The sequence below is a fragment of the Pipistrellus kuhlii genome, unplaced genomic scaffold, assembly GCF_014108245.1.
Source record: "Pipistrellus kuhlii isolate mPipKuh1 unplaced genomic scaffold, mPipKuh1.p scaffold_m20_p_1, whole genome shotgun sequence".
Lineage (NCBI taxonomy): Eukaryota > Metazoa > Chordata > Mammalia > Chiroptera > Vespertilionidae > Pipistrellus > Pipistrellus kuhlii.
This window is the reverse complement of record NW_023425404.1, coordinates 43,897,608-43,912,228: the sequence shown is the minus strand read 5'-3', so window position 1 is coordinate 43,912,228 and position 14,621 is coordinate 43,897,608. Positions and strand designations below refer to the sequence as shown.

Sequence of the window (14,621 nt, the reverse complement as noted above, 5' to 3'; positions counted from 1 at the left end):
TCTCTGTGTGCTTGCCCGGCTCTAAAATGGTTCTAAATGCTGCTGTTTACTTTACAGGGTTGATTACATGTGTTTATGACTGTGATGTTGGGTTTTAATGCACATAAAATATTTTAGGACACTATTTGTTTCAGAATCTTTTTTTCTTCATTTCCCTTCTCTAAAAACTGGTGCGTCTTATGGTCCGGAGCGTCTTATGGTCCGAAAAATACGGTAAGTACCAGGAGTTTCTTTTCTTTTTACAGGAAGAGTACGAAGGGACTCTAAAGGCAATCTCCTGACAAAGATATTCAGTTTCTGTGGATCACAGCCACCCCAATAGCTACTAAAGCTTAGAAAGCTGGGAACATGTCTCGGATGGAAGGGGCCGGCTGCCCACTGCCTGGATCCCCACTGGCCGCTGACCACTCTGTTCTCTCACTTGTCCGCTCCCTCTGGCCACACTGACCATTCTCTGCAGTGTGGGCAGCTAATGTAACCAAAGACCTGGACTGGGGCTCAGTTGCCTTAGAAGCCACCAGGAGAGGAAATATTTCAGTGGTGACATTTGGGTTCTTTCATTAAGTCAGCATTAATGGGGCAGAAAGGAAAGAACCTGATCACCTGACCACAGAGCTTCCCAGCGCCAGCAAAGCTCTTCGAGTCGGGGTGAGAGTGGGTGAGTGTTTGCTCTGCTTGAATCGGGCTTAGAAAAGCTCTCCACGCAGCCCCTCCAGATTCATGAGGCTTTAAAAATCTGCCTCTGAGTTATGTACTTTGATATGTGACATATATCCTTCATAAATTAAAAAAAAATGTTTGAGAATAAAGTATTAACTACGAGGATACAGGCTTTTGGCACAGGGAGGGTGTTCAGTGACCCCTGAGCAAGGACTCTGCGGTCCCTCTGAGTGAGGAAGGTCCTCACTGGGATCACTGACTGTCTACAAACACTCCCTGTGAATGAAGGATAGGACTTGGATTCTTGTATAAATTCTTCCGGGCTGGTGGTGTAAGCCACTTGTTGAAATGTGAAAAGCTGCGATAAATGTAGAGCCTTTTCTTTCGGGAAGACCATCTGGGGGAAGGTGCAGAGAGCTGTGTGCCTCTGTTGGGGGCCAGGAGACCGAGGGAAGATGTGCCGTCTTGTTGCATCTAAGCCTCGCTGCCTCACTTTCTAAATGACTGTCCTCGGCTTACTGAATTGCAAGCTAAGCTGACCTTTCATCATGTATTTTTCCCCACCAATCCGCAGCCCACTCGAGTTACTGCATCAATTCTTTTATGAGGCATTTCTTGGAAGTGCTAGGTGAGAGCATGGGACGTACAGAAACTGTGTGGTACTAGAATAAAGAGGGCCTCCTAAAACAAATCCCATGGGAGCTTTGCATGAAGTCTGATCCTTCCTTTTTTTTCTCTTAGGACCCCAAGTGGGAAATTGTAAAAGACAACTAAAAAACGTAAATATAACTTGTTATATCATCATCCATCTCACATGCCTCTCTTCAGGAACCGATCTGAGAAACCCTATGCACTAAAAGGCTATCACGTTTAACAACACTCGGCTAGCCCACAGAGCTGCTACCACTTTCCAGCTTCCTGTCCCTCCCAGGCCCTCGGCCACTCGCAGGGCCAGAATGCGCTGACTCACAGCACTGGCTGCTGGGAGAGGCAAGCACAGCCTGTTCCCAGCATCCCCAGTGCTGGCCAGGCCACAAGAGTGATAGCCACTGAGGAGAGTGAGCTTCCTTGGGGAAGGAAAACAAGATGAGAAGGCATGTTTACGGCAGGTGCTTATGGTGATTTGTCTTCCCTCACCTTCTTTAGGAAGACGCAAAAGTAGATTTGCAGTTGTTTATAGGAAAAATAACACAATACTCCCCCCCCCTCTCTCTCTCTCTCTCTCTCTCTCTCTCTCTCTCTCTCTCTCTCTATATATATATATATATATATATATATATATATATATATATATATATATATTCACACACACAGGCAGTGACCATGACGACTGAAAAAACTGTTCGACTAGTCACTAGCATAGATGCATAGACACAGGTAAAGTCTATGAATTAACTAAAAATGAACAAGACAAATGCTTGCCTTCCCTGAGCTCACACTAAAGAAGGTTAGGTTAGGGATGAGAATTCAAAATTGCCACCAGCACAGACGCGAGTGTTGCTTCTCAGAGCGGCCAGAGATACACCTGGTCGCAGATTGGAGGCATGACTAAAGGGCTGACACTGACATGAAGGCAGGGCCATTTTGGATTTCCCAGCGGAGCCAATGGCTACCTAGGAGGCACAGCTTTTGACACTGACTGGCATAGAAACTGACCAATCAGAACCTAACTTCAGTGAACTGCGAAAGCTGAACCTAAGGTGAGGGCTGAGGAGGGGTTTTAAGGGTAACAGCTGTTTGGTGTAAGGTGTAAGAAAGCGATTCAATTTTTTAAATAACTGGTTTGGCAGTATAGTGCATATGGCTGGTTATCAGGGGTTATGTTTTTGTGTCTGCCAAGAGCATCTCCTCCGGTTGAAAAAGGCTTTCCCTCCCCATTTAAACAATCCTATCCTATATAATCTATACTAATAAAAGGGTAATATGCTAATTAGTCTGGGTCGACTGGCCATCTTCCGGACATCTGACTTCTCTCCAGACAAAGCCACGGTGGTGGGGGCCAAGGCAAAGCAGTTAGGGGCAAGATATGGCTGGTAGGGAGTCATCAGGGGAGGGCAATTAGGGGTGACCAGGCCAGCAAGAGAGGGCAGTTGGGGGTGACTGGCCTGCAGGGGAGGGCAGTTGGGGGCGACCAGGCCAGCAGGGGAGGGCAGTTGGGGGCATTAGGCAGGCAGGCAGGTGAGTAGTTAGGCGCCAGTGGTCCTGGATTGCAAGAGGGATGCCCAACTGCTGACTTAGGCTGGATTCCAGAGGATCAGGCCTAAACCACAGTCGGACATCCCCCGAGGGGTCCCAGATTGGAGAGGGTGCAGGCCAGGCTAAGGGACATAATAAATGTCCCTAGTTAATACATAATAATGTAAGTTGTTTGGGTCCTCACAACTGTAAACCTACTTTTACCCTACTCTGTATTTTCTAAGCTTTCTGCAATGTGATTTTTAAAATTCATTTTATTTTTTAATAGAGTAACATTTGTTTCATTAAAAATAGGAGATATATCAAGAAAATAAAGATCACCTAGAAAACCCACCATCTTCAGCCAACCTATGTCACCAATATAAAAAGTACCTTACAACTTAGTAACAAAGGAAAACCTCAAAAAAAAAAAAAAAAGGGATAGCTTTTGTTATAAGAAACAATTATGCTGTCTTGATTATAACAATTTCATGGAGAAAATAAAATGACAAGAGGTTGATAAATTCACAATAAATCCAAACTCAGAAATGGGGTCCACTAGCAGGAATGCCTGCGTTTTGTGACAAAGACAAAGGAAGACTTATTGTGGATACTCATGTCCCCATGCGCTGGTCTGACCTGAGAAGCCCCTGGCCAGCCTCTCCCATGAGAAGCAGCTCTGGCTCCCACACAGCACCTCCCAGACTCCCTGTACCTTATCAGCAAAGTGCTGGATGATAAATGATGCATTTGACATTCTGGGCTTTTCAAACAAAGAGTTCTTGTTGACGAAATTATTATACAGCTTTTGAAGCCAGTTTTCATCAGTCCCATGTGGCAACTGGAAGAGGAAGCAAACCAAATAGCAAGTAAATAAAACAGAGGAAGGTTGAGTAGCAAGGAAAAGTGCTCATCTTTTAAAAATGACTTTTTTATTTTTCAATTACAGTTGATATACAATATTATATTAGTTTCAGGAGTATAACCCAGTGATTGGACATTATATAACTTCCTAGTGATCACCCTGATGAATCTAGTATCCATTTGACATCATGCTATTGATATATTTCATATCCCTGTGACTATTCTGTAAGTACTAATTTGTATTTTTTAAATCCTTACCCAAAGCAAAGTTTTTATTAATTTTTAAAGACACAGAGAGAAAGGGGTGGGAAGAGGGAGAGAGAGAGAAAGAGAGAGAGAGAGACATCGATGTAAGAGAAAAACATCTGTTGAATCCTGAATGTGCCCCAACCAGAACTGAACCCACAACCTAGGTGTGTAACCTGACTAGGAATGGAACCTGCAACCTTTTGGTGTATGGGACCACATTCCAATCAAATGAGACCTTTATCCCTTTCACCCTGTCCTCCAACCCTCCTCCCCTCTGGCAACCACTAGTTCTCTCTTTGTGTCTATGAGTCTATCTCTATTTTGCTTGTTTGTTTTTTTCTTAAGATTCTATATATCAGCAAAATCATATATTTGTCTTTTTTTGACCAACTTACACTGAGCATAATACCTGCTAGGTCAGTCCATGCTGTCACAAATAACGAAGATTTAATTTCTTTCTATGGAAAAGCACTTCTTCTAAGACACCAGGACATGTGGGGCCTTAGCAGTGAAGGGCTCTAGGTCCACAGATCCTTTTTAAAAGCAGCTCCAGCCCTGGCCAGGTGGCTCGGTGGGTGGGAGGGCTGTCTGGTACACAAAAAGATGGTGGGTTCAATACCCAGCCAGGTCACATACTAGGTCTCCAGTTCAATCCTTGGTTGGAACATGACAGGAGGCAACTGATAGACATTTCTCTCTCTCTCTCACCAATTAAAAATCAAAACAAAACCCATAACCTTGAGTGAGGATAAAATAAATGCTTTTATAAAAAAGCAACTCTATGCATAAGTCTGTCCTTGATCTCAACAATCTTCAGAGTGATATTTAAATGGCTATATCAACGCCCTTTTAGAACAAAATGTTATAATAAACTATAAGGAAGTGGTCATATAATTACTTAAGAATGAAGAATTTTACTTCTATACAATGGGCATATTTTTATATTTTTCTCCAAAGAAGTCCAAAGATTCAGGGAAAAGTAGCACTGATTCCATTATGTGCACAAGAATTTGTTCTGTTTTATGGGGAAAGACTGGCATCTAAATGTAGTTCCCCTTCCCCCGGAGAAGTTTTTCTTTTGTTTCACTGCCTAATGAATAACTGCCTCCTTGCACTAAGATCTTACCTCCTCAAACTAAGCTAGCTGCAAAACTTGTTCTTGATACTGGTGATTTTAAAGATATAAAGTATATTCAGCCTGAATGCTGTGAATCTAATACCTTATTATGTTCAAACTAGAGGTCCAGTGCATGAATTTGTGCACAGGTGGGGCCTGGCTTGCCTGCCCTGATTGGCCAGGCCAACTATGGGGAAGGGGGATGCCAGTAGGTTGGCCAGCCAGGCCTGCTCCCAACTGGGGGGGCCGATTGGAAAAGGGATGGGGTGGGGGATGGGGAGAGGCCCCTGATGATTGGCAAGCCCCACCCCCTGCTTGAACTCCAGTTGAACTCCCAGTGGAGGGGACAATTTGTATTTTACCCTTTTACTATATAGGATGACTCCTGCATATTATTGTGTGACACTAGTCACCTAGGGATATCTGTGATTTTCTAGAGACCACCTTGTCCTCTGTCCCCTGCCCCAAGTAGATCATTCCAGAGTGCATGGCACTGATGCTGGCCCTTTAATCTTATATCCATGCAGGTACTAAAGCTCAGGGCAGCAGATCAGATGATCTGTGAGAAAAACCACAGGACTGAGAATTTTAGGGAGAAAACGTCAGTAAGTCTTCAATGTACAATCTTTTTTGGTACAAATAAATATCCAAAAAAGAAACAGAACCTATGTTTGAACACCACCTTTAAACCAAAAAATGACTACGTGCCCTGGGGATTATTTGCTCCTGTTGCCCCATGCAGGGCACTGCGAGGCTGACTCTACTATAATACAAGGTTGCTCCTCCCAGGGGGACGAAGAGAAGGAGAACTCCTAGGACTTCTTCTCCTCAAGGGGATGGCACTGACTTTTCAGCCACACCCCCGATGGTGAGTCATAGAACCAGAACTCACTTCTTGTTAGTCATTAACAATGGGCACAGCGTCACTTGCTACTTCCATGTGCATTCCACACACACCGGGGACCGCCTCAAAGGGCGCCTCCTTGCTGGATGTGACCTAAGAGGTCGTGCATGTGACCCAGCAGTGGGCGCCACACGCTGAGGTGGGAGGCTCACCTGGGCCTCATGGGTTCCTGCTGTGAATGCTGCCCAGCACTAATATACAACCAGCTGGGTAGCACATCAAGAATTTACATTTTAAAAAAATCCACTTTACAGTATGCTCATCTGTTACTACTCACAAGTTGGGAGGAAAAAAAAAATTTTTTTTTTTTAAGTTACCAAGCATTCTTCATCCAGCAACTCCAAAATGCCCATTTTTGCTTCAATCAGGTCAATAACTTGTTGATTGTCATAAAAGTCGATCAGAGTCCAAGGGATATCTTCCTTCATATATTCTTCTTGTTCCAGTTTGAAGACATGCTGGGAAGAATCCGGAAGTCAGTGCAGAGTAAAACAGAATAGTGAGGTGTGCTCCTGGCGAGTAGGGTGTAAGCATGTGGAAGACGTAGACACGGGACAGATTTGCAATGTTTGCCGAGGACTCAGAGGTGACCAGCGCATGAATTCCTATTGTGCGTTTAGACTTCCCTCCCCCACCCAGTCTGGGTGGGTGCCCACATCCCATCACCTCTAGCACCCGTGGCACTCAGAGTGGTTCCCGGGCCTCCCTGCTCACACACTGCTCTCCAGGATGGAGCCAGCCTGCTGAGAATGCTAGCTGAGGGTCAGTGTGAGGAGCCAGGCACTAGGAGAGCTTCGTTTACTATTTGGGAGGGTGTCAGGGGGCTTCCCAGAGCCTGGCTCAGGCTGTTCCTGGCTGCAGGCGGCAGGGGTAGGGGCTGTGAAGAGAGAGCCTCCCACAGATGCATCCAGTGGGAGCAGCTCCGAAGTACAGTAGGTGGTTGAGAACCAGCCAGAGGGAGAGCACAGCAGCGAAGGGGGGCGATGGGAAAGCAAAGTAAGGTGGGGGGAGAGGGGGAGTGGGATGAAAGAGCCCATGTGCCCTAGAGAATCTGGTCCTGGGGGCTTTTCCTAGGTGCAGTGAGGACCCGGGAAGGGAATGGGGATGAGTGAGGGAGGGTCAGGATGAGGCCTGGCAGTTCAGCTTGGGGTGGGGGCAGGACTGGAGGCAGGGAAGCCCATCAGGACTCAGTTCTGCTGTGGATGGACACTCAGGAGGTGACCCGGGGGACTCTGGGGAGGGAGATGTCCAAGAGCCATAGTTAGGACAAACGTTAGGCCAGGCCACTGTGTCGATGACAGGGGCCTAACCACAGAAATAAGCAGGGAGGGTACGGAGGCCCAGAGGGAAAGGCGGGGGGGTTCCCTCTGTCACTGCTGAGCTCCCTGAGGCCACCAGGTGCGGGGCCCAGCAGCAGCCGGATTCACGGGCCAGGAGCCAGTCCTCACAGGGGCTTTAGTGCTGGCACTTTAAGGCATTGCCCCTCCAGGAGCTCTGCACATTGACAGATGACTTGAAAAAGGGGAGGCGGAGAAGAACAGGAGGAAAACAGTTGCAGCCTCTGCTGTGCTATCTCCAGGAGGTGTCTTGCATGTGCATTGTTTTAAGTTGTGTTGGGGAGAGGGCAGGATCTGCAGATTTATACTTTAGGTATACTGCGTATCTACTTGGGATAAAGCTTTGCTGTGTTCATTAAATGCGAAACACAGGAGTCCGTGAGAATGCTAAAAAACAGAAATTTGCAATAGCATAACATTTAATGCTTACACATGGATTAATTCTGGGGTGAGGAAAAGGAAAGAAAAGAAACAGTTACTGAATATGATTTAACGTGAGATTTTTTTTAACAATATTAGGCGGGTGCTATTGAACCATTTTTAAAGTGAGGAAACTGAGTCTCAGAGAGGCCAAAGCCCCAGAGAAAGCTGGTGGGAGAGCTGAGACTCAAACCAGTTCACTTTGGGGAAAAGTCCATGCTCTCCAGGATGTCATTCTATTTTTTCTTCGGGGTTGTGTGGGAGAAGATGACTCTCAAAAGACAAGCAGGAGAGTTCCCCAGGTGAAGATGGAGGGGAGGGGAAAGGATGGGAACAGCAGGTGGGTGGCAGCAGACAGAGCAGCAGGTGCAAAAATACAGAGTTTTGCAAGGACGTGGGGCTTCAGGAAGCTAACAAAACCACTTGGTCTGGCCCAAACCGGTTTGGCTTGGTGGCTAGAGCATGGCCTTTGGACTGAAGGGTACTGGGTTCGATTCCAGTCAAGGGCATATACTTTGGTTGTGGGCACATCCCCAGTAGGGGGCGTGCAGGAGGCAGCTGATCGATGACTCTCTCATCGATGTTTCTATCCCTCTCCCTTCCTTTCTGTAAAAAAATCAATGAAATATATTAAACAAAACAAAACAAACAAACAAAAAAAACCCCATAAACTTAGTTTGGTTGCAGATCTGGTCTGCACCCAAGAATAACAGATGAGGACCTGGAACTGAAGAGTAGGCAGGAGGCTCCAAAAAGATAAAATAGGGAGGTGGGAAGGTGTGATTTCAGACATGGCCACAAGGTGGTGCAGTGACCCAGCGTGCGGCTCCTTTACTATTATAATCACAACCTGGAGAGGGAAGCCTGGTTCGCCTCTTCCAGATTCCCTGCGCTCAGCGCCAAGAATGCCTTTCAAGAAGGGAGAAAAGCCACCTACCAGGTTAAACTGCTGTTGCAGTTTTTCATTAGCGTAATTGATGCAAAACTGTTCGAAGCTGTTCACATCAAAGGTTTCAAAGCTGAAATGCAGTTAAACAAGATAAAATGTAACTTGAAAGACATACACATCATTTATTGGTCAGTATTTTTTGAACAAAGTTCATAGCTTTAAAGTTTGCTGCGCTTTCTATTATAAAAGTTTTAAGTACACCTGAACGCTTGACAGTCAGTCTATAAATCGTTTTTCCCAGGTTGCCTCACAAGGAATGGTATGTACCAGCCCCTCACTCTGAGGCAGGCACTGATCAGGCCCCTCACAATATCACGTGCCATTTCATGCACAGCCTACCATCACTTTGCAGATGAGGAAATAAGCCTCCGAGAGGTTAGGAAACTTGCCAAAGGCCACACAGCGATGTCAGACTGCTGTGAGCCTAGGGCTGACACTTTTGGTGAAAAAGCCATGCTCTTTCCTACCCCCCACTCGCTGCCTGTTGGACAGAAGGCAGCCCAGTTTTGCCCCCACCAGGGTACTTTCCCAGTTCTTGGAAGAAAAGGGCAAAGCCATTTAATACTATAGCCCAGCATTCCTCATCAGGTCTGCAGCAGACATGCCATGCCTCCATCCTCAGACTTTCAGTGCTGTCACTGGCGTCGCCCTGAAGTTGCCCACTCATGGGCTGGCAGGAGGTGGGCAGGTGACAGAGGGGAAGCAGGCTGGAGAGCGGCCAGTAAGCTGTGTGGGGCCGTGGCAAACAGGATTATCCAGCGGGGCAGCTGCTTCTCAGCTCCCGCCAGCTGTGGCCATGGATAAATGCAGGCCGGGATGCTAGACCACCTGATTCTCCAGAAAAGCCAGAAATCTGGACGTTTATGTGAATTATCCCACGTTATTGGCTGAACAAAACTCATGCATGAAATCCCCCACCCCGCCAGGGGAATGCTTCTGTCTGCCCGGAGGAAGTTCCCGGTGCTCAGCACAGACACACATCACTTCCAGCCCCAGCACCACCCGAGGTGGAGGCTCCAGCGACCCCACTGTCACACGTGAGGGTCCGAGGAGACGGTGACCAGCACGGTGAAGGCAGCCAGCAAATGGTGCCAGCCATGCAATCTGACCTCAGCTCCGGGTGCCTCCAAAGCTGAGGTTCTTCACTTCTCTAACCCCCTGGGGTTCCTGCCATTGCCAACATGGGTCCCCCGGGGAGTGTCACTCGACAGCCAGCTTGGCTCAGTTTAGACTTCCAGGGCAGCTGAAGGGCCTGGACTTTCTCTGAACAGCTCCAGGCTGATTCGGAGCAGGAACCGAACCCACACAGCCCCACGCCACACCGGTCGAGGGTGAGGGAAAGGAGTCCTGAGCGGACAGGCCGGGGCTGGCTGGGGGAGGGTCTCTCCACACGCACAGCCAAGGCCAGAGGCAGGGCGTTCTAGAGCAGGATCGGGATGTCACTCAGCAGCGATTATTTTCCTGCCCTTTCGCCCACCTTTCCCAGAGCTAAAGTTCACAACCCAATAGAAAGAACTAAATCTAGGACTTAAAATGCCAGCAGCTCATTGGTGATGGCAACCCTTCACGTTTGAACGATGCTTATGGTTCTGAAGATTTCTTTACCGAAATCTCCTCTTTGACCTTCATCACACCCTGCACCAGAGGCCCCGTTTTGCAGAAGCTGAGGTCGGAGAGGTGCTGTGGCTTTCTCGGGGCCACACGTCCAGTACGCTGCAGTGCGCACTCCCGGGGGCCCGACCTCCCAGCCCAGGCCTTCACAGCTCCGGGGCCAGAGAACACAAACGCCACTGGCTGGGGGCCCCAAGCCCTCACGTCATTCCCAGCTGCACCTCAGAGCTCCCAGCTTCTTCTTTAAATGCTCTGAGTGAGGGAGCACTGCCTCAAAGGCTGCCAAACAGCTCAGTTCTCTCCAAAGCTTCAGGGAGCACAGGGAACAAAGCTCACATAGGCATGGGCATACTGGAGAAGGACATGGAAGGATTCACCAAGGCAACAGCATCATTACTTAAGAAAGGGTGCTTATTTTTCTGGAGGGGTACCATTTATTTGGAGGGGTGGTGGCAAGCATGTTACTTTTATACTTTTTGAAGAGGAATTTAATTTTAAAGTTAACATGGAACACATACTCAAAGAAGTTCTTGTGAATTTATAATTATTCCTGCCTCAGGTTTGCACACTTAGCCAAAAAACTCAGGTTCCCGGGCCTGACTCTGGCCGACATGCCATTCCCCTCCCTTACTGCTCCTCGCACTCAGCTGCCTCCTCTCTCCCCACCCCCAGCTAACTCCCCACATTCCCTTCAAACAAACCATCCCCACCTAATTGCCTACCTGCCCACTCCACTAAAATGTATGTCCCCAAAGGGGCCATGTGTCTACACTGTTCACCGATCACACCCAACACCGGGCCTGGCAAGATTAGATATCTGTATAGATATTTGTTGGATGAATGAAATAATATATTCTTATAATAAAGGCCTATTTACTTTTAAGGCGTTTTTAAAAACACAGAAAACAACAGAGAATAATACATCCATCACCTGTCTCCACCACAAAGAGACTACTGTTTGGCAGGACTGTTACCTTTTACAAGTCTCCTTACATCCTTACCGGCTGCTCACAGGCCTTTTTTAGAACAGGGAAAGGTAAATAATTTACTGGAGATCCCACAATGTCTCAGTATTTTATAGTAACTGTTGACATGTACTATTAATTGGTAGCTATTGTATTAATGAGTCTACGTTAAACAAAGGAACTCCCCTGAGGCACCCTCTTTTCCTGGGGTCAGTGTGCCCCTGCCCTCCCTTCCCCAGGTGGGGAGGCCCCGCCCGGCTCTCCCTCCTGCATGCGGAAGGGGCTGGGCTGCTTCCCGCAGACCTGAGGGACTGACCACTCCGGGTCTGGGCGGGACACTGCGGTGCCTTTCGTGGGACAAGCTGCCCCAGAGAGAAGCCGGGTTGGTCTGGGAGGGGAAGCGCGGGCGTGGAATGCCAGGTGCCAACAAATAAAGCCGGAACGCGACGGCCCCTCGAGCCCCCCTCCACACGGGCTGGCCGCACACGCCCTCTGGCTGTCTGTGAGCATGGTTCCCGTGAGTCTGACCTGGGATTTAGGAACGCATGATCGGGCAACGAGAAGGAGAACAGAACTCCAACGTGGGGACTCCTGGGGAGGGACTAGGGCAAATGCGAGATCCGCATTATACGGGAAAGGATGAGGACGCAGGTGTGGGAGGCAGGTGGGTGGAGGCCTTGGTGTGAGTCCTTCTCCAGCCTGTGGGTCTGGGCGAGGGCAGGGCCTCTGGGACGTCTTTCCCTGTGAAAGGGGAAAGGGACATGGGTCCACACCTCATGGGGTCTCTATTAGGAGACGGAAGCGGGCCAGGGCCTCCCTCGGTGCTGGGTCCTCCTCCCACCAGCCTCTCAGCCTGGAGGCTCCACCCTAACAGGGGATAATCTCAGGGCTGAGTCATATGGCACATGGAAACCACCTGGCTTGGTCGCTGGCCACGGTGAGCCCTCGAGGTGGCCGTTGTTAAGTTAGCGTTTACTAACACACTAAATAAGACACTGCTGCCCAGGAGACGGGACTTAACATCCGTGCGTGCAAAAACCGAGGACGCAATCTCTCTGATCACGTGAAACACAGAGGAAGAACCAGAACCAAATGATTTAAGGATAGCGAGCGTTCGACATTCAAAGGGGGAAAGACAGGCTCTTACCCATAAATGTCCAAAACACCAATAAAAGTGTGCTGCTTGCCTGAAAACTGCAACGCTTGGTTAATTCTCTCCACAATGAAGTCAAACAGGTGAGCATAGACCTTCTTGGCCAGCGCGTCCCTGGCGTTGGCAGCCTGGGCCCTGGTCATGGGCTTCACCACCGTCTCGGAGGTCGTGATGATTTTGCGGTTGCACAGCCACTGGGCGACGCTGCCCCGCTCCAGGCCCAGGAGCTCACAGAACACTTGCAGGTGACTGTCATCCACCTTTGGACACAAACACGGGCCCCATCAGGGCCGTCGGCCAACACAGCCAGCACGGGGCCCCCCGCCAGGGCTCCCGGGCCCCCACTTAGCCTGCAGAGGAGGACGAGCTGGCGTGAGAATGGCCAGGACTCAGAGGCACGGCCAGGCCTGGGCATGAAGCGGGAGGGCCCAGCGGTGGGAGCGGCACCTTGCCCCTGGCAGGACACTGCTGCCATCTGCCATCAGTGTTTCTTCCTAGTGCTCCCTTCTTCCTCGAGCAGACATTGGTGGGAATAACTAAACACGTGCCCCGACCAACCATCACTCACATGTGTCACAGAAGACGCACACATCGACTTACCTAGTGTCCATTGATAAAGGAGTCTGCCACGGAACGTACACAGTAAGAGGCAGGAGGTGTCCTTTCTGCTTCCAACTGTCCCGTGCCCTTCAGGCCCTGCATAACCTGTGCCCCTCCCCGCCCCCCCATTTTCCAGCCCCGCCTTCCCCCCCTCCTTTCACTCGCTCCTCTCGGGATATACTGGCTTTTTTTGCTATTTCTGAAGTGACACCCTCTTGCCCCAGACACAGGCACAGTTCACGTCCATGTGAGCAGGCCATATCGGGAAGAAGGAAGGAGGATTCGGGTGTGAGGCGGCCTTTCACACAGGCCCTTCAGAAAACTTCCCCGAAGGCCCTGCTCCCCTCCCCCCCTCCCTCCTCTGCCTTACTTCCTTTTGAACAGCCACCGGCCGCTGCCAGAGCCCAGCATTGCTCACAGTGTCTCCTCTCCTCTGATTAAAAGCTCCGCCAGGGGCACCTTGCTCTGTGTTGTTCACTGCTGTTTCTCCAGAGCCTACAACAGTGCCTGGCACATAGCAGTGCTAGTAAAATTTGTTCAATAAAAGAAAAATACATAGAAAATGCACTTCCCCCTCCTCTTCTGTTGCAAGAGAAAGAAGCTTTACTCTTTGAAGACAGCCCACGGAAACCCTTGCTCTCCTCTTCCCACTAAGCTGGCCTCCCCAGTTGGGCCAACGTGCCTGGTGCTAAAAGGCAAAAGCAGGGGACCCTGAGGCGTCCTTCCCATGACCCTCCAAACGCGGGCAGGGTGGAACAAGCAAGCCGCTTACGCTGATGGCGGACCTCTCGTTGCCCACTGCTGTGATCTGCACGTTGCCCAGGTGTAGGATGGCTGCCAGGATCTTAAACACATCCATCTGGAAATCCTCCTTGAAGCCTGAAGACAAAAATGTTCCCGAATTAGGAATATTGCATTTCTCCTCTCACTTAGCCACTAGTAAGCGGACACCTGGGCTCCTTTAAGATACTCTCGGACCCCGGTGCCAAGAGCTGGGACAGGGGGCGTGACGAGGACCCAGGTGAGCCTGACTCACCCTTCCCCCGGGTGGGCTTGTGCAAATGCACAGGGTGGACTCTGCAACCCGCGAGGTCCCCCTCAGCCGCAGCTGCTGGAAGTTCCACACAGATTAATATCCAGGTGACCATTTCGTGTCGGGTGGCCGGGAGCATCGGCTCTCGTTTACCCTGTGATGTACTTGCTTCATCTTTAATGTGCATGTTTCTTTTTCGTTCACAAGCCACCTGAACTACTTTTACGGTGGGGGGCTGGATGTGTCTCACTTGCCCTCGGGGGCTGACCTGGGTGGACCATGGCCTGGGCTGTCAGGCCCTCTGGCCTCTGGTTGGGGCTGTGGGCAGAAGGTCAGAGAGGAGGAGGAGAGAGGGGTTGATCTGCTCGCTTGTCTCTTTTCTGGTAACATTGCCCCAGGCTGACTGTGCTGCTGACTGACATAGAGTCACTACTCCTGGTGCAGCACTGACTTCCCCAGTAACACCCCTGGGCCTGGAACACTGAGGGGAGGGTGCAGCTAACAAACAGCTCTGCTGCTGCACTGCGTCCCCGCTGCCCCTCTGGCCCCGAAGCCCCACCCACATCGTTACGGCTGCTCCCTCC

At 49.6% G+C, this 14,621-nt stretch overlaps 1 protein-coding gene across 1 annotated transcript in view; it reads right to left on the bottom strand.

The window, feature by feature from the left end:
* The window catches only part of MYO5C (myosin VC), an 85,683-nt gene that overhangs the window by 40,453 nt on the left and 30,609 nt on the right, over nt 1-14,621 (bottom strand). The window contains exons 9-13 of the mRNA XM_036441710.2: nt 13,777-13,883; nt 12,399-12,664; nt 8,664-8,745; nt 6,287-6,427; nt 3,551-3,676 (exon numbers count right to left, since the gene is read on the bottom strand). Of these exons, the coding sequence (XP_036297603.1) occupies nt 3,551-3,676; nt 6,287-6,427; nt 8,664-8,745; nt 12,399-12,664; nt 13,777-13,883 (722 nt within the window). The remainder of the gene's footprint in view (nt 1-3,550; nt 3,677-6,286; nt 6,428-8,663; nt 8,746-12,398; nt 12,665-13,776; nt 13,884-14,621) is intronic.